Source organism: Anabrus simplex, chromosome 1 (assembly GCF_040414725.1).
Source record: "Anabrus simplex isolate iqAnaSimp1 chromosome 1, ASM4041472v1, whole genome shotgun sequence".
In the NCBI taxonomy this organism is placed as follows: domain Eukaryota; kingdom Metazoa; phylum Arthropoda; class Insecta; order Orthoptera; family Tettigoniidae; genus Anabrus; species Anabrus simplex.
The window spans coordinates 1,149,623,627-1,149,651,477 of record NC_090265.1 but is presented as its reverse complement, the minus strand read 5'-3'; the positions used below and the strand labels follow the sequence as shown (position 1 = coordinate 1,149,651,477).

The following is a 27,851-nucleotide window of genomic DNA, read 5'->3' as shown; positions in this document are numbered from 1 at the left end:
TCCAATGACATGAAATTATTACATTCGACCAAAAAGGGAAAACTAATGAATGTTTTGGAAAATTTAGAAATTTACCTTACACAAAAATGTAATTCTGAATCAAGTTTAAATGAGAAAAGTACAGAAGATAACCCACTGTTTAGGCTAGCATATAATCATTTAAGGAACAAAAAGAAGAAGAAAAGAAGAAAAACTTGAAGATCATAAATTTGTATAGTGTTTCTCATTCAGTTCAACCAAAATTGTATGTATTGATCATTTTTATAATATTTCATAAGTTCTCTTTACTCTTTGACATGATGTATTGGGACACAATACTCCTTCAAATTGTAAAACAAAAGATTGTGTCATATTATGTTATTCTTTGATCTAACCACTGATGAAGGGAATGGTTGAGATTTCCCAAAACATGTATGGTTTAATAAATAATGTTTCTTTCATTTAATGAGTGTATTGATCAAGGCGGATTTAAATAAACTATTATAAATAGTTATATTGTACATTCAGACCAGTCAATACGGACCAAACACAATATTAACCTATCATGGTTAAGTTTATTAACAGTAATTTATTCATGTCAACAAAATCAGCATTAATGATAAAATACCGCATGATTGTAAAGAACCGTAAAATTCTGTATCACAGAAAATTCATGTACAGAGAATATGATGGCTGATTGACTAGAAGTAGTGTCGATATAACGCTGGCGAACGACAGCTCGTGATAGCCGAGCAGGCTCGAAGTTAGAGAAGGAAAGCGGTGCTCATTAGTCGGAGGTTCGAGTCTGATGTAAGACGCTTTTTTAATTTCGTTGTTAAATGTTCATGTAAGCCGAGTTGTTGATGACAAATCTAAATCACGATCAGTACTCATGTTGCAGGTGCTCTGTTAGGTTCATTTCCAAGTAACTTTAAAAGAGCTATTTGCAGTATAAGAAGCTATTACCGACAGAGGTGTGTATGGCCATTCGATTAATAAAGGAAATGTTCAAAATGACCACCTCCTTCGTTAATACATATCTGAGTACTGTAGAGGTGAGTCATTCTTGCTTGCTGCAGCGTATGTGGCGGAACTTGCCTGCACTTTGCTGTAAAAATTACTATGTGCTGTTTCATGTGCCCTACGTATGAAGTCCAATCGTTCTTTGAGACGTACGTGCGCAGTTTTTTTGGTTGAATGGGTTTTTCATAATGCTGACAATAAGTGCAGTGCGCTTCATTCGTTGTAGCTGTTTGCCATATTCCTTTCTGATGTATGCTTTCTTTCTAAAGGTGAAAAGTTACTTTTAAGACTTAAGGAAGTTAAACCTTAAATACAAATGCCTTAAGAGTATAAAAATAAGAAAGAAAAGCTTGTAGCTAGATCTGAACTCTGAATCCGTCGGAAAAATCACATGCTGACTGCGGTTAGTATCGTGTAGCCATTCAAGGCGACGAAGAATAGGACTTGTATCTCTGTACTAATGGAATAATGTACCCTATCGCTTCAAAACTGATCTTGTATGTTACAAGTTCTGAACTTGAATGTGCAGACAGGCTTACCTTGTTGCAAACACCACAGTGTGCTAAAGAATCATGTCTCTCTTAAGCCCAGATAGTTTCAATCATTCTCTACGAGTAGAGTATGTACCTATTACTTGGTTAAATGAGTCCAGCATTACATTACAGGTGGTATTCACAATGCATTTGTCTCTAGCCAGTGCTTACATGACGATTTTTATGTCTGTTTATTGTAACTTCCTTAGAAGAATACAAAATAAAAATGAAAAAGGCATGACTCAAACGTTTTGAACTCTCAATGCTCCCTCTAGCTTATGCAGGTACAGTAGAACGTCGATAATTCGAAGTCGGTTGATTCAAAGTCCCGCCTAATTCGAAGAACTCATTCCCGGAAACATGAAGTACGGTATTGCACGTTATTTAAATTGTTTAATTCGAAATATGAATAATTCGTAATTCGAAGAATAATGTCGATTCCATTACCGAAATTCATACTTTTAATTCAAACTACCTTTATATTTAAAAAATAGGTTTTCTAGAGTAATTAAATTCGAAATTTTTCCGCGTCATGATAGAATGCTTCTTCTGAAAGGTGCTGGGGTAAATTTCAGTATTTTCACTCACTTTGGTGTGTCTACAGTGTGCTCCATATTTGCTAAGTTCGAGTAAAATTATAATTCTTTTGTATTCAGCGTTTTAAGGAACACCATGATATCACTTAGTAGGCAGTGTGCGGAGAAGCAGAATCCGCGAACACCGGCGATGCCAACAGTTGGCGAAAAAGCGTGGCTCATATAAAATGTGCCCCACAGGCATGATTTGAGTAGAGATTCGTGTGTGAACATTGAAGTGGACAAGGTCAATACAGATATTGTTAAAATTTGTAAACATTTTCGGAATACTCAGGTTATTGAATGCAGCAGCTTTGAGAGATACTGTTATACAAAACATGGCCTCCATCTAAACAATTCAGGTAAACGAAAGATAGGAAATATTGTTCTAGATTTTATTAATCTTAAGATATGTACTGTAAAACAGGCAACTCCCTTGAGTTATAATACTGACCAGGAAAACTAGCAGAAAGAGCCAGCTATACTTTAAGCTGGCTCAGTCAACTAGGAAAAGAAACTCAGGATAGTAAGGAATTTCAAGTTACCCAATTGCAACAGTCAAGTTTTAGGGAGGAAGGGGGTCTGAGATTGCTCTTGGTAAACTGTCAAAGTGTAGTAAATAAACAATTAAAATTCGGTACATTGATGGAATCTTATGAGACTGATGTGGTGATAGGAGTGGAATCGTGGTTGAAAGAAGGGGTGGGTAATAGAGAAGTATTTCCAGAAGGGTACACAGTCTATCGTAGTGACCGAGGAGATAAAAAGGGAGGGGGGGTGTTTATTCTGGTGAAGTAAACTTACTGTTCACATGAATGGTTTACCGATGAAAGGGATGAAATATTAGGGATAAAATTAGTTTGTGATAATATGAAGGAGGTGGGAATTATAGGAACATACAGGCCTGGAAGAGAGGAAAGAGACAAGGAAAAGGAATCCAAATTCCTACAATGGTGGGAGAAGGGGGTGAACACTATTCAACAGATACTGAGAAAGCAAACCTATTTAGTAGGGAATTTAGAGATTCAGTAGATGATTGTCAAGAGTTGGAAACTGAAACAGAAGATAGAGAGGGAGAGAGACAGAGGGAAACAAGAAGCTTCTCATTCACAAACAAAGATATTTTCAGAGAAATCCAACTGCTTCAGCAAGGAAAAGCAGCAGGGAGTGATCAAATTACTGGGGAGGTATTAAAGACAATGGGGTGGTACATAGTGCCTTATTTAAAATTTCTCTTTGACTATGTCATAAATAATAGTGTAATACCAAAGGAATGGAAGGAATCTATAATAATACCAATTTATAAAGGAAAGGGTGATAAAAGGAAACCAGAGAACTACAGACCAATCAGCCTGACCAGTATAGTTTGTAAAATTCTGGAGAGTTTAATATCGAAGTACATCAGAGGGATATGTGATGATAAAAATTGGTTCATGAGGAGCCAGTATGGATTTAGAAAGAAATTTTCTTGCGAGGCACAACTGGTGGGATTTCAGCAGGACATATCAGATCAGTTGGATTCAGGAGGTCAGTTAGATTGCATAGCCATAGATCTTTCCAAAGCCTTTGATAGAGTGGAACATGGAATATTATTAAAGAAATTGGAGGGAATAGGATTGGACGTAAGGGTTACACGTTGGATAAAAGCATTTCTAAATTCAAGGGTTCAGAAAGTCAAAGTAGGAAATAATGTATCTCAGGAAGAGAAAGTTTGGAAGGGAATTGCACAGGGTAGTATAATCGGTCCGTTACTTTTCTTAATATACGCAAATGATTTAGGGAACAATATAACATCAAAAATAAGATTGTATGCAGATGACATAATTGTTTATAGAGAAATAAACAACATTGAGGATTGTTCAGAATTACAAAGGGACCTTGAAAGTATCCAACAATGGGTTGAAGAAAATAATATGAAGGTTAATGGAGGCAAATCAACTGTTTCAACTTTTACAAACAGGAGCTTTAAAACTGAATTTGAATATACTTTGGATGAGGTAGTTATCCCAAAAGATGGCAAGTGCAAATACTTAGGTGTGAGATTTGAAAGTAATTTGCACTGGAAGGGTCATATTGATGACATTGTTGGGAAAGCATACAGATCATTACATGTCATAATGAGGCTACTTAAAGGATGCAACAAAGAATTAAAAGAAAAAAGTTACTTGAGTATGGTTCGTCCATTATTGGAATATGCAAACAGTGTTTGGGATCCTCACCAAGAATACCTAATAAAAGAAATAGATAGTGTGCAGAGGAAAGCAGCAAGATTTGTAACAGGGGATTTCAGGAGAAAGAGTAGTGTATCAGAAATGTTAAAGGAACTTGGGTGGGAAACTTTAAGTAAGAGAAGGGAGAAAACTAGACTTACAGGATTATATAGAGCCTATACAGGAGAAGAAGCATGGGGAGATATCCGTGAGAGGCTTCAGTTGGAAAATAATTATATCGGCAGGACTGACCACAAATATAAAATTAGAAGGAATTTTAGCAGAAGCGATTGGGGTAAATTTTCATTCATTGGGAAGGGTGTGAAGGAGTGGAACAGTTTACCAGGGGTAGTGTTTGATCCTTTTCCAAAATCTGTACAGATATTCAAGAAGAGAATAAACAGCAACAGAGAAAATAAATGAAATGTTAGAGGGCATTCGACCAGTGCAGGTTATTGTATATAAAAAAATGTGTGTGAATAAATTAATTCCATCCCCTGGTCTAAGGAGTTTGGACAGCCAAAGTAGGGGACTGCCTGTAGGGGTGAAGTACAGTGGGGACTTCGAGGGCCCTGGGACCGCTACGGTAGCTGTGAAGGGCCTTCAGGAACTCTGAAAAGTGGTGGCAAAAGGGGCTCTGGTTAAAACGCAGCAGGTCGTTATGCTACTTAGGATCCAGAACGGGTAAAAAAAAAAAAAAAAAAAAAAAGTAAATAAATAAATGCAATGTAAATATTAATGTTATACCAGTTGTATAGTATCATTTGAAGTAATTCCACATACTGTATATCAGTTGACTATATTTGTAAGTAGGACAGGATATATTATAAGTAGAATTTTGTAAACAATATAAATTTATTAAGGATGAGCTGTGTGTTTAATAGAAAACATTGTTAGCGTAAATTGTATAATATTGTATTATAGGAAAAATTTTCTTCTCTTGTTAATTTAATATTTAGTGCTTGACAATAATGTATTTTAGTGTACCATTTGCCACCGAGGTAGACACCTCATTTGCAAATAAAGAGATTTTGATTTGAAATCGATTCGCACGCACCAAATATTGTCAATGCCGATGAAACTGCATTGTTTTTTTTTTTTAATGCTGAGCCTAAACGGACTTACGGTTTTATAGGAGGCAAGTGCCAACCTGGAAATCGTACAAGGGGGGTCATTGCACTGTGTTGCAATGCACACGGAAGCGAGAGACTTCTTCCCCTCGTCATAGAGAAATTTGATAAGCCACGATGTTTTAAGGGCATCGGGCACTTTCCATGTAAGTACAGGACATCTAAAATGCATTCAGTACACTAATCCAATGAATAAAGGACTTGCACAAGGGAGCCAGCATAATTTGTCGTCGTCTTTGAATCGTGCGTTTTTTTCTTTCTTTCGATGCATGAGCTTATGTTTGCCAATGATTTATTCAAGTGCATTATTTGAATAATATAAATGCACCTTGTTGGATACATTTCGGGAATAGATTTTTCCAAGGCATTTGAAAGGTTTAAACTGTGAATCAAGGTGATTGCGTGCATTAATGCGTCTCAGAATACTTTGTGATGCAGGAAGGGTTTGCATTTCTGAATTACAAGATAAGTACCATGGTGGGAAAACATACAAGGATAGGTGAGTCACTGTACTGTGTTCGAATGCAGACGGTAGCGAGAGACTTTCTCCTCTCTTCATTGGAAAGTTTGATAAACCACGATGTTTTAACTCATTGGGCCCGAGCCACGGAACTGTTCCGTGCTTCGTCTCGGTGGACCAAATGCCGGAACACGGAACTGTTCCGTTGTCTCATTTTACTACGTAATTCAACTTTTCCTCAAGAGATGGCAGAGTGGGTTGCATTTGTGATATGTGTAGGGATTCTTTCTTTGCAGTGTTATATGCTCTTTGCTAATATATATCGATAGTGTGCTTGGGCTATCTCTCGACTTTGAGATTTGCTTGTAAACAAGATGGCTGCCAGTATAGAACTGATATTTACCGGTATATAACCCCTTTTAGGAAGTAATTATGATTAGGAATGTAATTTTTTCAGTGAAATTAGTAGTAATATTAGTATTAGTGTTAGCAATGCTCCTGAAGAACAAATAGATGTGGAAATCGAAGAGGGAATGCAAAAAAGAAGGCCGTGTTACAGCTCAGCAGGTGGACTGAGTACGGACCCGTGATGCTAATAAAATAAAATGTTTTACTGTATTCCTTGTTCCGCAGTTTGTGGTATGAAAGCCTTTTGTTTTCATGTATACTTAAATCTTTAGTGGTCTTGTAAGTAAGAAATTTCTCACGACATGAATCGACGCTATATTTCCTCCAAAATAATCCCAGCGCCGATGCAGTTTCAATCCAAAAAATATGCAGGGCTCAATGGGTTAAGGGCATCGGGTACTTTCCGTGCAAGTACAGGACATCTAAAATGCATTCAGTTTAGTAATCCAATGAATAAAGGACTTGCTCACGGGAGCCAGCTCAGATTTATCCTCGTCTTTGAATCATGCTTTTGTTTTCTTTCGTGCGTGAGGTTATGTTTGTCAGTGAGTTATCAAAGTAAATACTGTATTGCGAATTTGAATACTGTAATTGCAGCTTGTTGGATACATTTTGGAAATAGTTTTTTTCCATGGCATTTCAAAGGTTTTAACTTTGAATCAAGGTTAATTGCATGCAGTACAGGTCTTAAGAATATTTTTTGATGCAGCAAGGGTTGTCATTCCTGAATTAAGAGTTGGCGGTTAATTCGAAATCACGTAATTCAAAGTCCAATTATTGCGTCCCAAGACTTCGTATTAACGAGGTTTTACTGTACACGCAGCTATTTCCACTGTGAACGCCCAACACTTAAAACTCTGTATTCATGAGGAGAGTGATAGTTCTCGCTTCGTACTGATGTGTAACAGCCTTATGGTCCAGTTTTATGACTTTATTGAACACTGTAATGGTAGCATTTATGTGCCATAGATTATAAAATACTGTGAAAAACACGTTTCTATCAATTTAGATGTGATGAGGCTACAAAAATGGCAGAAAATTGACACGTCTGTAATTGGTTCTAACCCATCACGTTTTCTATGATACCGTGACCACCCTTTTCTGTGAAAAAAATATTGGCCTCTTGAACCATTCAGGTGCGCAATTCTCTACCGACAACTAAAGGAGTGGCTATGATGTGTACAGTACAGTAACATTTCATAAAAATGACTAGAGTACTGGACTCCACTGTACACAAAATAGTACAGTGTTTTTGAGATGGGCCTCACTGCCTCTTGTACCATTTTTGCATTGTGCGGGGAAGTCTATATCGGACTAACTGCACATAAAATTGCTGTAAGATGTTGCATAAGATAGGACTAAGAGACATTTAATTCCTAAGTGGTTGCATATTTTTGGAAAAAAAAGTAGGGACAGCTGTAACACCCGGTATATTATCATGGTGAATGCAAAGGCTCAAACTTAATGTAGATACATTATTGCATTCAGAAACCAGACCATATGGAAATTTATCTTCATTCTCAGCTATGAGTTCAAAAAAAAAAAAAAAAAAAAAAGCTTGCCACAAACAGGCCTTTCAAGAAATAATATACCATTTTAAAGAAATACACAAATCAGGAAGAAGGGAGGTCATACAAGGCAACCTGGAGAATGAAATGATTATAGTCTGTCACTTCACATTACCTTGTTGCACACTCCACGAGCATAAATACACTGGTAATTAACCCAAGTTGACGTTTCAGAACTTAAAATACAGTGGAACCTCGATTCTCCGTTTTTGGAGGGAACACGAGAAAAAAACGTACAACACAGGAAAACGGAAAATCCGGGAATGAATGAACCATCAACAATTACAAAACATTACAAAAATGAAATATGTATACTTATAATCTTACAAACGCCCCTAAACCAAACTGAACTACAGCCCCAATGGGCCTTCCGCCTACCAAGCGACCGCCCTCGGTCCGAAGGCCTGCAGATTACAAGGTGACGCATGGTCAGTGTGACGAATCCTTTCGGCCGTTATTCCTCGCGCTCTAGACCGGGGTCACCATCTCAAAATTAAATAGCTCCTCAATTAAAGGTAATCGTAGAATGAGTGAACCTGGAACCAGCCTTCATATCCAGGTAAAAATGGCTGGCCTAGCCAGTAATCGAACCCGGGCCCTCCGGGTGAGAGGCAGGCAAGTCAGACCGCGGGGCTGGCTTCAAACATTAATTACTGGTACGCTACTTAAAAATCTTGAAACTTTACATTCAGTTTTACTGGGGAAACTTCGTCAGTTTCCTCTGAAAACTTTGTCAAATTCCTTTGAAAACTTCTATCAGTTCAGCAACTTTCATCAGCCAAACTCTTCGAAAAATTTAATACCCGTAATGCCAAGCCAAACAACAATCGACCACAAGTAGTTTTTCATTCTCTAATCTAATAAAATAAAGCGCATTAGATACAAAAGCACCCAACATGATGGAAAAATCATTTTTTTAAAAATATTCCATTGTAATTTGATCACAGATATACTGTTCCTAGTCAGTTCAAAAAAATCTTGTACCACGTAAATTAGGCCTACATCTACTTTTAAAGGTTATGTTGAACTCTGAGAATATAGTTTTAAATGTAAGTATCGATCCTCAAGTTCTCAAATGCACTACATTCAATTCTGCCAGTCACTAAATACAATCAAACTGAAGGAGAAAAAATATCATTAACACTTCCGAAATTACGATTATTCGCGACCTTGAGCTCAGCTGGAAAGCGTGCTCACTGTAAAAGTCTGTACGAGTGCAAAATGATGCAAAGTTTTCAAATGTAACGTGCACTGGTTTTATAACATTTTAACACAAAAACATTAAATTCTCAGTCTTATATTAGGATGAAAACAGTAATAGACAAACCCCAAAACCTCCCATGGCTTTAAGTATGTAAGATGAAACATCTGTTCTGGTCTCGATAACATAATCGTATACGATATTAAAATGCTAAATTTGTGTTACTTAAGAAGGGGTAGTTTTGATTCCTGCCTGAAAGTCCAGTGACTACACAATGCCATGAGGGAAATGCCAAAAACCTGTTCGGCAATACACTCGAAAAAAATAAAAAATAAACATCTAACCCTGCACTTACACCCGAATGTGATGCTATCCCTTATGTAAGTTCACCGCCGATTTGTTTTTCCAGTACCGGGATGGGACATCAACACCAAGATCCGTATGTATGCCGGTAGCCATCCTTTCGTAAGATACAGTTTTTGAAAAACACGTGATCGAGGATTTAGTGTTGATGGGACTGAAATTTCTGGACGGTCGATCCAGGAAATAGTTTCTTCGAGGAACGGATAATGCAGGATTTTTACAATGTGACTTAATTAGAATCCTCGTGTGACCACGTAATTTGAACGAATAATACGGGAATGAATAATCGAGGTTCTACTGTAATGGAACTGACAATATAAAATTACGAGACACATTCATGTTGCCTTGCAAGAGAATAAAAATGCGAGAAATATGCAATAAAAGTTTGTAAGCCTTTGTTTTGCCTTTATCAGACATTTTCTCTTTCTCCGTCTTTTGTTTTAGTATTGTGTTACTTGGCCACTGTCTTTAATACCAATTAGTCTTGGTGTCTCTGTTGTATTTGTTCTCTCTTCTGTACTTGCCACAGCAAGAATGAAGATCTCTTCCAAGAATGGCCCTTATGATGAGAACTGAAACCTGTGCGGTGAGAAGCAGAACAAGCTTATCAAAGAATACAAAAGCAATAAAGCAAGATATTCAGGGGCTGATATGGAAAGTGACACTTTTGAAAAGGGCAGATTGAAAAGATGTACATGTTGGCAACTTTTCTTCCTATTGTTCCCTACAACCACACTAACTTACATATACATAACAGAGAAGTACACAAAACTTTTGTATTCATCATTTGTATGAGTTCCCATTCTACATTCTGGCTTATAGATGACAAATACAATTGATATTTGAACAACAATAATTACTTAACTCTGAACTTAACCACGATAAAGTAGAGATCTAACTCGTACTCGTCGACAAAGGACCCGATTTGGTGCTAAACTGAAACACATCACTTCGCAGATTCTATCCCATAACACTGCCAGGTACATGATAAATTGGTGTACGGTTTGGCTGTTTATGTAGTTATGAAAAGCAAAGTGAGGAAGGATTTGCAATGAAAGTGTTCACGGGAATTGCTGAAACCTGTATTTGCTTCCTCCATCTCAACACATTCATTTCATCAAAATCTGTATTCTACAACATATTCAAAGAAAATATTAATATTTTACTGAAAGTAAAGGAAAGGGAATAAAACAAGTAAAGTAAAATTTTCATTGAATAACTTGCGTTTCAAGAACACCCTGTTTACCATATAAATGCAAATACTCCCTGTATTTAAAAAAACAAATTGGGTATAGGAATTACATGCATCAAGATTGGCGTTGTGCTAAACATATCCAAATCTTGACATTAGTAGTCTTCTTCCACAAGCTATAGAATGCTTAAGATGTGATGTCGATGATGCTGCTGCTGCTTGATTAAAGGGGCCTAACACCTAGGTCATCGGCTCCTAATGGCATGAAATGAGACAAAATGCAATGACAATTTACAAGTCCAAAATTCATCCACCGACTAGAATTTAAAACATGATGATGAAGAATGAAAGGATAAATATGAATTTAAAATAATCAGCAGAGCCAACTCACAATAATGAAAGTTAAAAAATAATTCCAAAATCTATCCACTGGCTAGAATTCAAAAAGGTGACTATGAACAATGATTATGAACTTAAAACAATCAGTGGATCTGACCCACAATGCCTCACCTTCCCAAAAACTATATTGAAAAATTAGTATTACTGACCAAGGGACTGCTTACAATTCTGAATCAATCATTCTTGTTGTCCAAAGGGGTCCGAAATTCAGTTCAACGGCTCCTCATAATGGTACTTATCGCTAGTAAAGTAGAAGCACCGTATTTCTCAAGTTGCGGTACTAATCAATAGTAGCGTAGACTCACGGTGTTCCAAACGTTATGGTACTATTCACAAGTATTGTACATCGCACAGGTAACGCAGACCCATGGTGTATCTCACATAATGGTAAAACTCGTAGACAACACAAACCCAGGGTATTCCTCACATAGGTGGACTAATCACAGGGAATCGTACTATCCGATGAAGTTCCTTGCATAGTGGGAACTAATCACAGGCAAAGCAGACACACAGTATCGCTCATAAAGTGCTACTAATCACAGGCAACGCCCAGGCCCGTGGTGTTTCTCACCATGGTACTAATCACAGGCAATATAAGCCCGTGGTTTTCTCCATGTAGTGGTACTAATCATGGGTACTGTAAACCCATAGTGACCCCACCCACTAATGCCACTATTCACAAACCTACTGTGTACCTAACATAGTGGTACTACTCACAAGTAAAGGCGACCTATGGTTTTCCCCGCGTGATTGTATTAATAACAAGTAGTTTCATGGTTCTAATTCAATCATCCCTTGGTTGCCCCTTTATTTGTCTCTTACGATAGGCAGGGGATACCGTAGGTGTATTCTTCATCTGCATCCCCATCCATTGGGGGTAGATGTGGTGTCAGTTCAGGGTTTGGGAATGATTAAAAGTAGTTCATTTAAAATTACTTATGGTTAAAGTAAACCTATGAATTACAGACAGTACAGAATTGTGCTAAAGAAAATTTGAATTGGAAAACAGTTATATGTGAGGGGAAAAAACAAACAAGAACAAAACAAAAAAAAAAACAACCCAACCCACACACACCCTATCTTGAACAGTAAATTTCACCCATTCTGTAGGACAAAAACATAAGTTTTTAGACACTGAAGAAAGAATACATTAATGGTGACAATTGGGATGTGTAATGACAGAGAAATGTGTCCACTTAATGCTTTAATAATAGGAAAATAACTATGCATCTTAGCTGTCTAGTCACGGATGGTTCCCTCTAGTTATCGATTAATATTTGGTCAATCAATAAATTAATTTAAAATACCACCTAATTGATACTTTATTTCTTGCCTTTTGGCAGAATTATAAAAACATTAAACATATACTCAACACAACAGACAATCAACAAAACCTGAAGACTGATATACACATCAACTTTTTAACATAAACAAGATCAAGCCACCTAGTGTTTTTATAAAGTGCCTCATTACAGACGTTTTAAGATTTTTAATAATATGTTCATTTAGAAAATACATTTTTAAATATCACTGTAGACAAATGAATTTGTTGATTGAACTCATCGATACGGTCATGAAGTGGACAGCTTGCAATAATATTTGGTTTTCATACAGAAAACTGCCATTGCACAGAAAAGGGGTGAATTTTCATAGGTTTACTCTAAGTAATTTTGTAACGTAATTCCACTTCCTCAGAACTCAGGATCAAAATCCTTGTCTAATTACCTTCCAGTTTTAATTTCACCTATTCTTGCACAAGCACCAGTACGACTGGTACCATGTTCAAGTACCGTAGAACCTCGATTATATGTTCCTGGAACCTACGTTTTCCCATATAATTCGTTCAAATTACGTGGTCCCACGAGCATCCTAATTAAAACACGTTGTAAAAATCCTGCATTATCCGTTCCTCTAAGAAACAATTTCCCAGATCAACCATCCAGAAATTTCAGTCCCATCAACGCTAAATCCTCGATCACGCTTTTTTCAAGAAACTGTATCTTACGAAAGGACGGCTATGGCATACTTAAGGATCTTTGTGTTGACGTCCCATCATTGAGGTAATTTGAAGAAGTAGCCTACTGTACCGGAAAAGTGATCGGCGGTGAACTTGCATACGGGATCATCTTAGCACCGCATTCGAGTAGTATTGTTTTTAGTGAACCCTCGGAAATCATAAAGCAAAGAGCGCTCATGACAATTGGAAGGAGACAGAGCACATTTCGACAGCTCTGTTTGAAGAAGGAACAAGTTTCTTCAAATGTTCGTACTTGTCAAACGTGTACATTGTGTCCAGGTTTTCGGCATCTCCCTCAGAGCACTGTATAGTCACTGGGCTTTCAGGGAGGAATTGAAACTGTTCCTCCTTAAGTAACACAAATTTAGTACTTTATTATTATCGTATACGATTATGTTATCGAGACCAGAACAGATGTTGTACCTTACATACATAAAGCCATGGGAGGTTTTGGGATTGACTATTACTGTTTTCGTCCTAATATAAGACTGGAAATTTCATGTTTTTGTGTTAAAATGTTATAAAAGCTGCAGTCGTTTTATTTGTGCACATTACATTTTAAAATGTTGTATCATTTCGCACTCGCACCGACTTGTACAGCTTTCCAGCCGAGCTCAAGGTCGCGAATAATCGTAATTTCGGAAGTGTAATGAATTTTCTTCTCTTTCCAATCTGTTTGTGATTAGTGACGAGCAGAACTAAATATAAATGCATTTGAGAACTTGAGGATTGATATTTTCGAAACCATATTCTCGAGTTCAACATAACCTTTAAAAGTCGATGTAGGCTAATTTACGCGGTACAAGATTTCCATCAACTGATTAGGAACAGTAAACCGGTGACCAAATAAATTACAATGGAAGATTTAAAAAAAAAAAATTAAAAAAAAATTTTGCCATCATGTTGGACACTTTTGTATCTAATGTGCTTTATATTATTAGATTAGAGAATGAAAAACTACTTGTGGTCGATTGTTGTTTAGCTTGGCGTTACGGGTATTAGATTTTTCGAAGAGTTTGGCTGATTCAAGTTGCTGAACTGAAGAAGTTTTCAAAGGAATATGACTACGTTTTCAGAGGAAACTGGCAAAGTCTCCCCGGTAAAACTGAACGTAAAGCTTAGAGAGTTTTAAGTTGTGTACCGGTAATAAATGTTTGAAGCCAGCCCCGTGGTCTAACTTGCTTCGCATTCACCCGGAGGGCCCGGGTTCGACTACTGGCCAGGTCAGGCATTTTTACCTGGATATGAGGGCTGGTTCCAGGTTCAGTCAATCTACGATTACGGTACCTTTAATCGAGGAGCTATTTAATGGTGATGTGGCGACCCCAGTCTAGAGAGCCAGGAATAAAGGCTGAGAGGAATCGTCACACTGACCATGCATCACCGCGTAATCTGCAGGCCTTCGGACCGAGGGATGTCTTGGTAGGCGGAAGGCCCACTGAGGCTGTAGTTTGGCTTGGTTTAGGGGCGTTTGTAAGATTATAAATATACATATTTCATTTTTGTGATGTTTAGCCAAATTGTTGATGGTTCATTCATTCCCGGATTTTCAGTTTTCCCGTGTTGTACTTTTTGCTTCAGTGTTCCCTCCAAAAACGAAGAATCAAGGTTCCACTATATTAGAATTCTTTCATGCTCTCTTCTGGAACTGCTGCAGTCAGGCTTTGAAAAACAGCAATTAATTTACTTTAAATGTTTTTTTTTTTGCTAGGGGCTTTACGTCGCACCGACACAGATAGGTCTTATGGCGACGATGGGATAGGAAAGGCCTAGGAGTTGGAAGGAAGCGGCCGTGGCCTTAATTAAGGTACAGCCCCAGCATTTGCCTGGTGTGAAAATGGCAAACCACGGAAAACCATCTTCAGGGCTGCTGATAGTGGGATTCGAACCTACTATCTCCCGGATGCAAGCTCACAGCCGCGCGCCTCTACGCCCACGGCCAACTCGCCCGGTCTTTAAATGACAGAGGACATCAATGGAAGGAAAAAAACTACTGAAAATACTCTCATTCTTTTGACTTCAGCAGTATGTCTGATTAAGAAAAACATCTTTTATTTTTTTTAAATAAAGGTTTTAAAAATTCTTCATTACATATCTTACAGCTCAATATATTACTTCACAGATGCGACTTGGGATGGCAGTAGCCCCACGTGGTTCTGTAATTGGGTCTCTTCAGGTTGCTTTTCGTATTAATGATACCCTCTCAACAACAGAATTAACCTTTATGCAGATGACTTCCAAATTTACTGCCATTCTGCTCTCCATATTCATGATACCCTCCCAATAATAAAATCCAGTAAGATATATAAACACTGATCTACAACTTTGTGTGTATGCCAGTTAAACTCTCTATCTTAAAAAGATCCAAATTATAATCAGTTTTCAGATATTATTAAATGTCCTGTATAACAATTATGTTTCTCCAGTGACACAACCGTAATCCTGTACATCCACTTGAATGCTGTAAGGATGCTCTTTCACCACAAGACAATAAGATAAAATTTCAAACCTGAATTTTAACTCCTTCAACGTAGTCCTCGCAGATGCTACTCGAGAAGAAATGAAACTGCCATGGAGCACTGAACTCTTGTCTTTGGCTTGTTTTAATTTGAGTTACGATGGCGATGCAAACTCGCTGAAATCCAATGGAAGTGTAATACGTTGACATTAATTCAACCAACTCTGAATGAAAATCTCTCCCAATTTCTTTAAAATTATTTCTTGTCTTCATTCTATAGTTATAACATTTGATCTGGCATTGTCCTCCTTGTTTCATAAACTACTCTTACATGTATGATAGATCCTTCATTGTGACTTGGTTCTGACTTCATTTGCAGTGGATGTCAAGAATTCCAAGATAATCTCAAAATTTAAGACTGTGTGCAGAAATTACCTGATGAATACAGTTGCATTTCATGTGACTAATGACTAGGGCCCAGATTCATATGCACTAAAAACTCCAAAAATATGTATGCACATACGCACTAAAAATGTTGAAAATATGCACTGAAAATAAAATACACTTACAAATGCATTATTTAATTTCAACTCAGTGTTAAATTGATAAACAGTTTAATTACTTGAAAAATGATATATGCCAGTAGGTTATCAACTGTTTTTCAATGTTTTCAGGGGTCAGTGACTTTCTGTTGTCGGACAGAATTTATACGTTGAAAATGATCATTGTACGTCGACGGATGTAACTGGGCAAAACTTGTACACTGGCACTGACTGCTCGGAAAATTATTCTGGCAAAGACTGTCCGATTCCACGTATGTAGTTGCTTAACTTCTTCAGTCCTGGTTTCGATTCCAATACTGCACTGAGTTTCCTTTCAACTTTTTCTCCAGTTTCACCAGGGACACCATTTAAACAACTAATGGTGTTTTGAATTGACTGAAGGGATTCGTGTAGAGGTGCACCATGAGTTTCTAGCTCCTTAATAGCCATCTAAAGTGATGAATAATTAATCTTTATATACAGTTTCAGATTCAAATGCGCACGTTGCTTCACAAACACACGCAGTATGACTATCATCAATACTTTTCACTAATCTTTTACTTGATTAATGTTCTCCTGGTAAAATGATACTGCGGATAACCAAGTTTCCCATCTTGTGAGAACAGGTTCCGGTGGAAATTGCTGTTGTGAAAAGGGTCATTATCGGTCTACCTGCTTGTATTGCGACACTGAAAGCACTTTCCTTGATCGGGAAAGGCTTCTCGTGTTTCCAATGGATGTTCAACATATAGAGTTCATTAGATTTTTCATTTCGTTCAGAAATCTTGGATGATTGATCACAACATAAGGGAAAAATATATCTGTATATGCACTTACATTCAAAATATGCACTAACCTTCAAAACATGCATTTGCATATGCATTTAAAAAAAATCCGGGCCCTACTAATGACATACGATAGAATGTGTGATTGCACTGGTATGAAACGTATTCAAATAAACCTCATTTAAGTGGACACCTCGAACGCCGAACAGCGGACATCGCTATTAGTCTCGTCCACTTGTCTTAAGCGGACGCTGATGATGATGATACTAGTTGTTTAAAGGGGCCTAACATCTAAGTCATCAGCCCCTACTGGTACAAAATGACAGGAAACGCAGTAACAATTTGATGATGATGGTGCTTATTGTTTAAAGGGGCCTAACATCTAGGTCAACAGCCCCTAATGGTGCGAAATGAGACGAAATGAAATGACAAATTAAAAGTACAAAATCCTCCACTGACCATAATTCGAAACGTGAGGACAAAGAATGAATGGATGGATGGATGGATAGATATGAATTTAAAACAATCAGTGGTACCGACCCACAGTGCCTCACATGCACAGAAGCTGGCATAAAATAATAGTATTACTGACCAAGGGACTGCTTCTATAGCACGATACTGAATCGATGATGCTTGTAGTCGAAAGGGGTCGAAAATCCAAATCATCGGCCCCTCATAATGGTACTTTTCTCTATAAAAGGGGAACCATGGTATTTGTCATGTTGCGGTACTAACCAAAAGTAGCGTAGACTCGCGGTATTACATTATGGTACTACTCACAGGTATGAAATTCGGACATGTAATACATATCTACAGTGTTTTGCAACGCAAACCTGGGGTGTTCATCACATAAGTGTACTAACCACAGGGAGTCGTGCTATCCCGTGGTGTTCCTCATATAGTGGGTACTAATCATAGGCAAGCTACAACCATGGGTTCCCTCATCCCATGGGGTAGCTCAGATAGTAAGAGTGACCCATGGTGTTCCCTGCATGGTGGTACTAATCACAAGTAGTTTCATGGTTCTAATACAGTCATCCCTTGGTCACCCCTTACGTCAGGCAGGGGATACCGTGGACGTATTCTTCGTCTGCGTTCCCCACTCACAAGAGGTTGTGTGTTTGGTCTGCGAGAGGTATTTTATTTCCCTCAAGTCCACCGACAAGCTGGTTAGGACCCCCTATCTGCCACCTGGGACGCACCACGTGGGAGTATCACCTCTCCCCCTGCTACACCAGTGTAGTAGGTTCGTGGTTAAGCGGACACTTTTTAATTATTTTTACATCAGGCTAAGCTATCCTTTCTTAAAACCGTTTGAATGTTTGTACTATTTCAAATCCAAGGAAAAGAGACAAAGAAATGTACATAGATTTTTTTTTTTGCTAGTTGCTTTACATCGCACCGACACAGATAGGTCTTACGGCGACGATGGGACAGGGAAGGGCTAGGAGTGGGAAGGAAGCGGCCGTGGCCTTAATTAAGGTACAGCCCCAGCATTTGCCTGGTGTGAAAATGGGAAACCACGGAAAACCATTTTCAGGGCTGCCGACAGTGGGGTTGGAACCTACTATCTCCCGAATACTGGATACTGGCCGCAATTAAGCGACTGCAGCTATCGAGCTCGGTTAAATGTACATAGAAATGCTGTAGCAGCCCTGTAGTTAATTCTATTGTAAGGGTCTCCTTCGAAACCTTTCGTTATGCTCATCTTGAGTTATCACTGGTGTAATTTCAAAAATTTCAGTTGTCCAGGAAATCTTCCGGTGACTGTGTACTCAACAAGTTACCGAGGGATTTTCCAATCCAGCTTGCATCATTCTATTAATAACTCAGATTGTCACTGATAAGGTCAAGGTCAGATAGTTGGGTTAAACATGACAAAGAAGAGAGATACATGCGCTAACTGTTGAGTCAGAAATACCGTAGCATTTCAACTGGCCAGTAAACACAAGTAAAAAAAGACTAAGTGTGTTTCGATCTTAGGACAAGAAGAAATGTATACAGAAAGTGCGAAGGGACTTTCAATGAGGAAGCTTGCTGGAAAACTCAAATACAGGGACAGAAAAAAAAAAAAAAAAAAACCTTCCATCCACAAATGCAAACAATAAAAGTGGAACATTAAGTGAGTGGGAGGAAAATAGGAATCGCGGAGTGAAACTAAAGCAGGAGCAGAATTGAACACTGTGTTCAAGTGCGTTTGAGGAAAGAAACTGAAACTGAGTGGCTCAAAGTTACAAGAAAAAGCATGAGAAATTGCAAATAATCTAGAAGATGAGATTCTTAAACAGATGAATAATTTGTGTGTCATGCTGGATCGTGAGTGTGGGATAACACAATGGAACCATTTAATAGACTATTCCCTTTCTGGGAATATTGCAGTAAAGAAAAAATGTGCTAAATTTACATTAGGAATTAGAAGGAAGCTGAAGGATTCCTTCCAGAGGCTGTTGGGTAAGGCTGTAAAATCACTTCTAAAATCTCCCATGCAAATATTTAGTTAGGAATGGAATGATTTAGAATAACCAAAATTAAGATGGATGTTCTTTGCTGCTGGTTAGATTAATTTCTACAACTTTGTTTCAGCAAACACCTCTTGCAATACACATTTTCAGATGGAACCGATGGTGTCCACAGAAGAGAGATTCAACTGTTATTAGCTTCATTTTGTTGTAGTAATAGAGCATATACTGGCTTTTATATTGTGTATATAGTAATGGCATTGTTTACCCCAACATTTGCTTTTTCCTGTGTCTTTGTATGAAATAATGGTTAGGCTCTGGTTAATATTTTAATACTGTATTTTACTAGTTGAACTAAAGTGCAGAAAAATTCTGTCTGACAAACGCAATGCTAGGAAAGAGCATATGAATAGAAGAAGTACCAACCCTCAAGGACCAGTCGCTACCCAAGACACCATGTGCCACCATTGTGGAAGAGTCTGTGGTTCCAGAATTGGATTATATAGCCATCAAAGAACTCGTGCGATTTGAACTTTGCTTGTGGAAGACAATCATACTTCTTAACGGGTGATAGCCTAATAATAGTTTTAACTATTATAATACTGTATTTTTCTTTTTTTATTATGCTTCATATTTCTTATTCTTCTGCACTGCTTTTTTTTCTTATCAAATATTCTGTAATTTATTATTAAGCATAATTATCTCATTTCTGTAACTGAATATTAAAATGTAGTATTTTCAAATTCTCGTGTTTTACACTTAAAATGAGAAGGGAAATCCTAGTGTCAGAGACAAAGACAGGTGTATAATGGTGTAATAGCTGGTACAATATTCGTGTATAAAAGTAGCTGCACAAACAGTTACTGAAATAATGCTTCCCAAAGGGTTGTTGAATAATGACCATGTATGGACAGAGTTACAAAATTTTGTTAATGTTATACAGAAGCACAGCTCAACATAAAGGACATATTCATTCAAGACAGCCTCTATGTACTACTGCAAGATGGCAAAAAGTACAAAAATTGAACTTAGTTGGTTATTCTTGGAGACCAATCTCCAACCTCTGGATGACTGCATCAACAAATTTTTAAAGCAGTAGTATTGGGAAAATAAAAAAGTATGGACTGAGATGAGTGAAACAAGTCTACTCAAATGATAAAATCAAATGGTCAGGATGGTGAGCAAAAACAACATACGGTTTTTTATCTAACGGGTAAAGAATTTGCACAAATCCTTTTTTTTTGAATGAACCGGAGAATGAATATGGTGAATATGACGACAATACATCTGCCCGTGATGAGAAGGCAAGGGAGCACATACTGTAGTTATCAATGTATCTATTTTACTGCACATATTTATACTCAAACGTAATAGAACATATTTAATATTCTACTTCCATTTACCATCCCATATTGTGATATTGCTTGTTTATGAAGACCACATGTTTACAAATAGAATCATATTTTGTAGCTGAAAAATTATTGAAATTATTCACAAATTTAATCATATTGTTTCCTGAATAAAATATGTTCCCTTACTCCTTTTTGAAATGGTTTCCTAAAATTAAGGTACAGGGATTATTTGCATATATACAGTGTAATTCATGCAAAACTATTTGATAAGACAACAGCAAGACAGGAAACCAATTTGATCTACTTTTTTAATATAAGTATCAGAACTATTCAACAGTACATAAAAGCCAACAGCTTACTAGGAATTAGAACTTTACCACAAACAGAACAAGGAAAAGATACTGTATTCAAACTGCACAGCAAAAGATGTGCAACAAAACAATTACATGTAAAATAGATCCTAATACTTTACATAATCTGCTAAAATAGACAGATACAGTACTTCAATTTCATTACTCCTTTGATAACCAATATTCAAGAAGGTTAAGATGGAAGAAACATATTTGGTAAGGTATAATGTATGACAGCAGAACATTCATTTTCCCAGAAACAACTGAAGAAGCCAAGAGTTAAATCTTGTACCTATTGTCTTCATTGTTTGTACCACTTCCTAGTATTTCTTCCAATTTATACAGGGTGTCTTGATTTGTGAGGTATCGAACCTAGAATAAACAAAACATAGAAGTAAACCAAAAGAGGATGATAGGGAGATTTAACTGGCTGCCAAACTTGGAGGATTAGAGTTGCGTTCATATAAAATATATAAATCAATTCCAGAAAAATATTTATATTAACTAAAACTTAGCTCAACTGTAAAAGAAAGTTGAATTAATAAATTCCAAACTAACAGCTGTTGGATCAAAATCTTGATAATGGATATGTTCTATAATTTTATTATTAGCTGAACTGAATCCAAGTTCATAAAACGGAGTACATAACAAATTCAGGTATTCAAGACATTTTAATGGATGAATGGAGTTCTGCTGTGTAGAACGTTTAGTGGAATATAAAAAAAAGGGCAAATCAAGCCATTTTTTTTAATACATAAGATGATAAAGAAAGCAGACCTACTGAACAATCTTTTATTTCACTATAAACATTACAAATGTTTTCCAGTCCTGCTCTTTTAGTGAAATTGGAAGGTTTACATTACATCAGTACATACAGCCAGTTTAATTTCACAATTATAATTATATACACTTTGTCTGGAGTATTCCCAGGTAACACAAACCCAAACAAAATTACAAGATAGGAACAATTTTAAGGCAATATGAAGCTCTCCATTTTATACTCATGGTAATCAGGTAATACATTAGAAATATTTGACAAATATGAAGTTTTTGAAATCATTTTAGAAGATTACTAACCATGATTTCAACCTTCCGTAACCCAAAAAACAAATACAGTGAAAATTAAAGCACATCACGTGTACTAGGGAAAGGTTGAAGTGCAGTCCAGATAAAAAATTTAAAAAAGTATTAATTTAGAAGCTGAATACTATGAAGTTCTGAAAGTTCCATTCACCAATTCTGCAAAAACTGACCAAGCTTGTGAGAGCACCTTTTTACACCTCTCATCATAGAGGATACATTATAAATGTGCATGTCTTGCGGAAGACTTCAAGATCATAGATTTGTTGAGGGAAACATAACAGGAACTTTAACAGAACACTATTAACTTGTTCAGTCTGACATATTAACATGGGTTCATCTAGCAACTAAGCTATTAAGTGCAAACACATTACTTCCACCAGAATTCTTACCCCAAAACTAACTCCACCTGTCCATTCACGCAACAAACACAAACTACATATAACAAGCCACTTTCCAAAAACATATACATGTAAATGTAAGAGAGATGGATGGAAAACATGACTATACACATGTACTTCAACTTAACCATATCATAAATACAAAAATAAACATTTAATCCAGGGTTTCTTATATGCAGTTGTTTGTGTTTGAAGGGTTGAATACTGTTACACAAATATGAGCTATTCTTTATTTTATGAAAATTCAAACCTTTAAGATAATAAATCACAATAAAAAAATAAAATAAAAAACGCTGATTTGGAATAATATGATCAATACAAGGCAATTATACGTCACCCAAAGGTAATACTTTTAACACTTCTTATACATACGTTAATAAATGCTGTAATGCACAATTCAAAGATATTTTACATAACACCTTGATTTAAAACAAACCTTTTACTTTCAAACTAGTTTGTATGGAAGAGCCGACATTTACTGCGAGGGTAAATTAACCAAGCATGTCGTAATATCCCATAAAATAGCACAACGTATACGTATACTGACCGTGTGAACCATAATAAGGTTGAGCTCCACCTGGCATCTTGTTTATATTGGATGGTGCCCGAGAAGGCAATTGGTGTTGGGGTCGATGGCGTCCACCCATCATACTGCTCCCTGGCACTCCACCACCCTGTGTGAAAGTCACGGGCCGTTGAATGGGTGTTGGATAGCACTGCGTAGCAGGTGGTATACTACCACGCACACCCAGACTTATTTGCCCACGCACACTTTGCTGAAATGCCTGAAACACATTTGTATCACTCACATCAAACTGGAGAATGATTTATCATCATGTATATATAGTGTGATATATCTGAAGAACTGAGGACATGTTAATGGCTACTGTTCTTTACTATTCAAAAGTGGAGGCTAACTGAGAAACTGCTCATGCTGTAATATTATTGCTAACAATTAAGTATTAGTTAAGACCAACCACATTAGATGGACTGTTGTTGTGAAGGAAGGTGGTTGTTGTTTGAGTCATCAGTCCATAGACTGGTTTGATGCAGCTCTCCATGCCACCCTATCCTGTGCTAACCTTTTCATTTCTACGTAACTATTGCATCCTACTCTGCTCGAATCAATCTGCTTGTCATATTCATACCTTGGTCTACCCCTACCGTTCTTACCAGCTACACTTCCTTCAAAAACCAACTGAACAAGTCCTGGGTGTCTTAAGATGTGTCCTATCATTCTATCTCTTCTTCTCGTCAAATTTAGCCAAATCGATCTCCTCTCACCAATTCGATTCAGTATCTCTTCATTCGTGATTCGATCTATCCATCTCACCTTCAGCATTCTTCTGTAACACCACATTTCAAAAGCTTCTATTCTCTTTCTTTCTGAGCTAGTTATTGTCCATGTTTCACTTCCATACAATGCCATTTTCCAGGTCCAGGTTATAGGTCATTAATTTAAAACTGGAGTGGAAATGATGGAGTTGGTAGCACCCAGTAAGCACTTTGCCACAGTTATGGTAGAGACCTTAACAGCAGCTCTGGTGGAGGAGACCTTTGGTACGGCTTAGTCTGTAAATGAGGAGACCTCTCTTTTCTGGGGAAAAGGAAAAAGAAAACCACTGCCTTTATGGAAGAGTACCCTAAGGCTAAGGAAGTACACCCTGCAAGAAAACTCTCCTTTAAATTAGAGAAAAGTAATGTTTCATTCCTTTCAAAGCAAAAATGAGCCTCAAATGAACACTAAACCAAATTTTAACTTCATTTTTTGTGTCCCAGGAATAAAAGATTATTTTTCAGAATCCGATGCTCACCCTATGAATGTGGGATTTACCAACGGAAGACACAGCACTCAGAATGGACTTAATTATAAAAACCAAGAGTGGGAACCCTAGATGTGATTACACCAACAGGCACAAGTGAAGAGATAAGCATTATCAAGGTACAGGGAAGGGCTAAATGAGAAAAGAATAGAGGAGACAAATGAAAGTTGAAAGGTGGTTACAAGTTGTATTGGAAGGTAACAGCATGAAGGCAGGGAATGGAGAGGATATGGCACTGCACAAGGATATAAAGGCCAGCAAGGATGTCTCCTTTAGCCAGAGTCATCGATGTATATGCTCCACAGCAAGGATGCAAAAATGACGAGAAGGAAAAGTTCCCTGAAAACCTGGAAGACCAAGTATAAGAAGACAACATCATGCTAACTGGGGGTTTGAACACTCAAGTTGGAGAAGAGATAGACCTGGCTATGAGAAGGTGATGGATTATGTGATAACGGATAAAACTACCATATATATACAAATAGTCTGTGCCACTGAATAATCTGCACACTTTAATTTGAGGGTTTCTAGGAATATACTAAAGGCAATGGGTTGGGATGTAGTCTTGATTATTTGTATGAAAGAGTTATATGAAATTAATGGAGAGTTGCTATAGTAGCCTGCGTATAAAGGTGAGGATGATAAACATAAAGCTGAAAATTACAGCCCAGTCAGTATGACGTGTTCCATGAAAGCTTCGAGAAAGCATTTTTTCTGATTATATGAGACATATTTGCAAAATTTCTAACTGGTTTGATAGAAGGTAGTTCAGGCTTAAGAAAAGTTAAATCACTGAAGCTCAACATGTAGGATTCTAGCACGATATAGTAGATATTTTAGATTCAGGAGGTCATATTGACTGTACCACTATTGACCTGTCTATGGCATTTGACAGGGTAGGTCATGGGAGACTAATGAAAAAACTAAGTGCATTTGGACTAGACAAAAGTGACAGAATGAGTGGCTAAATTTCTGGAAATTAGAACTCTTAATAATTAGAGTAGGTGAGCATTATCTGAACCTGTAATCATTAAAAAAGGAATTCCACAGGGCAGTATTAATGGACCTTATATATTTCTTACTAGCTGACCCGACAGACGCCGTTCTGTCAAAAAAAAAAATGACAATGGAACGAACTTAAATTCAGTCTGTACTGCACGCAAAAATCAGAATAATGCAAATGATGAATCATCAACATCAAATGAGTTAATTTTCTACTGCTACTAAAAGTTAGTAACAAACAACTGGAAAAACGTGTTTTCAATACCTGCAATATTAATATCTTGATTGTGAATAAGGAAATGCTCAAATAGGTCCAAGCATATCTCTACCCAGAAATAACTCTGATTGACTGTAACGTAGATGGGAACTGTTCAACAGGTCTTCAAATACCTCACAGAGCCATAATTATCCCCCGTTGCAAATCAAGTAATTTGATAAGTTGATGGCGTGAAGATAATGTGGCAAAACTTACTCCTCTTTCTTCGTAGGAAATAACTATCATAGAAAACACTGATTCCAATCAACACTATGAAGATATTTTTCATCGTAAAGCTTTAAAGTACACGATATTTTTTGTCTAATTACCTGGCGCATAAACAAACAAAGTTGATGGTTTTCCAACACGGGAACAGGCAACATACAATTGACCATGCGAGAAATATGGGTTTTTAAGATTAATGCTGCAAACACTCAATGACTGCCCCTGGGATTTATTTATGGTCATAGCAAAAGCAAGCCGCACTGGAAACTGCAGTTGTTTAAATTCAAATGGTATGTCATTCGGAATCATAGGGATGCGTGGTATCAAAACGTCTTCTTTATTCTTCCCCGTTAGAATGGTTGCTTCAATCACGTTGTTCAGTAATGTTTTCAACGCTAGCCGTGTGCCATTACAAAGACGCGGTTGGTTGATATTTTGCAACATTATGACCACTGATCGGGCATTTAATTGAAGAATGTGAGGTGGTAATCCTGGCAAATCTAGCGAGTTCAAAAATTTGGGCGGATATTTGACGACATCATCTTGGTTAGTAGCGGAATCAACTGATTTGTATGTCCTCAATTCACTGGTAATTTCATTTTGAATTTTGAAATTTAATTCATTTACATCCATGTTTTGGCAGTCAATATAGCTCGCTTGCTCAAACAAATTTGATCTGTGTAATTTTGAGCAATGTTTGGGAACACCTCTTGAATGAGTTCGGTTTTGGATTCAGTAAACCGACAAAAATTGTCAGGAAAAGTAATGCAGCCAGTCAGAATGTTTGAAGGGAATTTGCCATTACCAATGTCAATGGAAAAAAAAAAAAGGCATATGGCTTTTAGTGCCGAGACATGTTCGGCTCGCCAGGTGCAGGTCTTTAAATTTGACTCCCGTAGGCGACCTGCGCGTCGTGATGAGGATGAAATGATGATGAAGATGACACATACACTCAGCTCCTGTGCCAGCGAAATTAACCAATGATAGTGAAAATTCCCAATCCTGGCGGGAATCGAACCTGGGACCCCTGTGACCAAAGGCCAGCACGCTAACCACTTAGCCATGGAGCCGGACACCAGTGTCAATTAGTTGTTTTGAAAATCTCTCTCCAGATGGATCATTTTGCAACTCGACACGCATATTCTGGCTTAAATTTAGTATCTTGACGCGTTTCTACAAAACTGATGACTTTAAACATGCATTAAGTTCATCAGCTGGCATTGACCATGGAATCACTGGCAATGTTTGACGAAAATCTCCTGCTAACAAAATCATCGCTCCATCAAATTGGTTTTGATTGTTCCGCAGATCTTGCATGGTTCGGTCTAATGCCTCCAAAGACATTTTATGTGCCATTGTGCATTCATCCCACACTGTCAATTTACATTGTTGCAAAACCTTTGCCATTGCAGAGTTCTTCGATATGTTGCAGATCGGAGTTTCGTTGCTTTGCATATTCAACGGAAATTTCAGCGCTGAATAGGCTGTCAGACCGCCTTCCAACAATGTAGCTGCAATTTCATTGTGTGAGCGAATTGTTGCTAAAATTAATGAAATTAAGAAAGTTTTTCCTGTACCCCCGGGAGCGTCCAAGAAGTAAATCCCTCCAGTTCCATCATTTACAACTTTCATTAGAGTATCAAATACATACTTTTATTGTTGGTTCAACAGCGGAAGATTTATTTGAACCGATTCTCTTAAAGCACCGAGATCGTACAGTTTTTCACGTTGCAACTCTTGATTAAAAGCGTTGTGCATCGGGTGATTGGGCACGGCCATGCCTAATTGAGATAATACTTTGTTTGACATCATCAAGCACTTGTTCTTAATTGATATCAACGCCTCAATTACATTTCTTCACCGATTTGTAAATTTGTGCAGTCCGATTAGACTGAAAATTGGCTTGGCTTGCAGCATTTCGAGTTCTTCGACCAAATATGCTCCGCCCGCGTCTTATAGGCGGCATGAGTCTTGAAATGAGTATACTGTATATGGAAGCCCACACAAAATAAACCAATCAACCAAAGAAATTGATGAACTTGTTTGTTGAGAAGCGAAGA

The 27,851-nt window shown here is 37.4% G+C and overlaps 1 protein-coding gene across 4 annotated transcripts in view; it reads right to left on the bottom strand.

Moving 5' to 3' along the window:
- The window catches only part of LOC136858113 (protein PRRC2C), a 708,190-nt gene that overhangs the window by 22,277 nt on the left and 658,062 nt on the right, over window positions 1–27,851 (bottom strand). For 3 of the 4 annotated variants that reach the window (XM_067137417.2, XM_067137419.2, XM_067137418.2), the window contains exon 38: window positions 23,033–23,270. In XM_067137417.2, the coding sequence (XP_066993518.2) occupies window positions 23,033–23,270 (238 nt within the window). Of the gene's footprint in view, window positions 1–21,296; window positions 21,377–23,032; window positions 23,271–27,851 lie in introns of all 4 variants that reach the window. The other variant, XM_067137420.2, reaches the window with a different exon arrangement.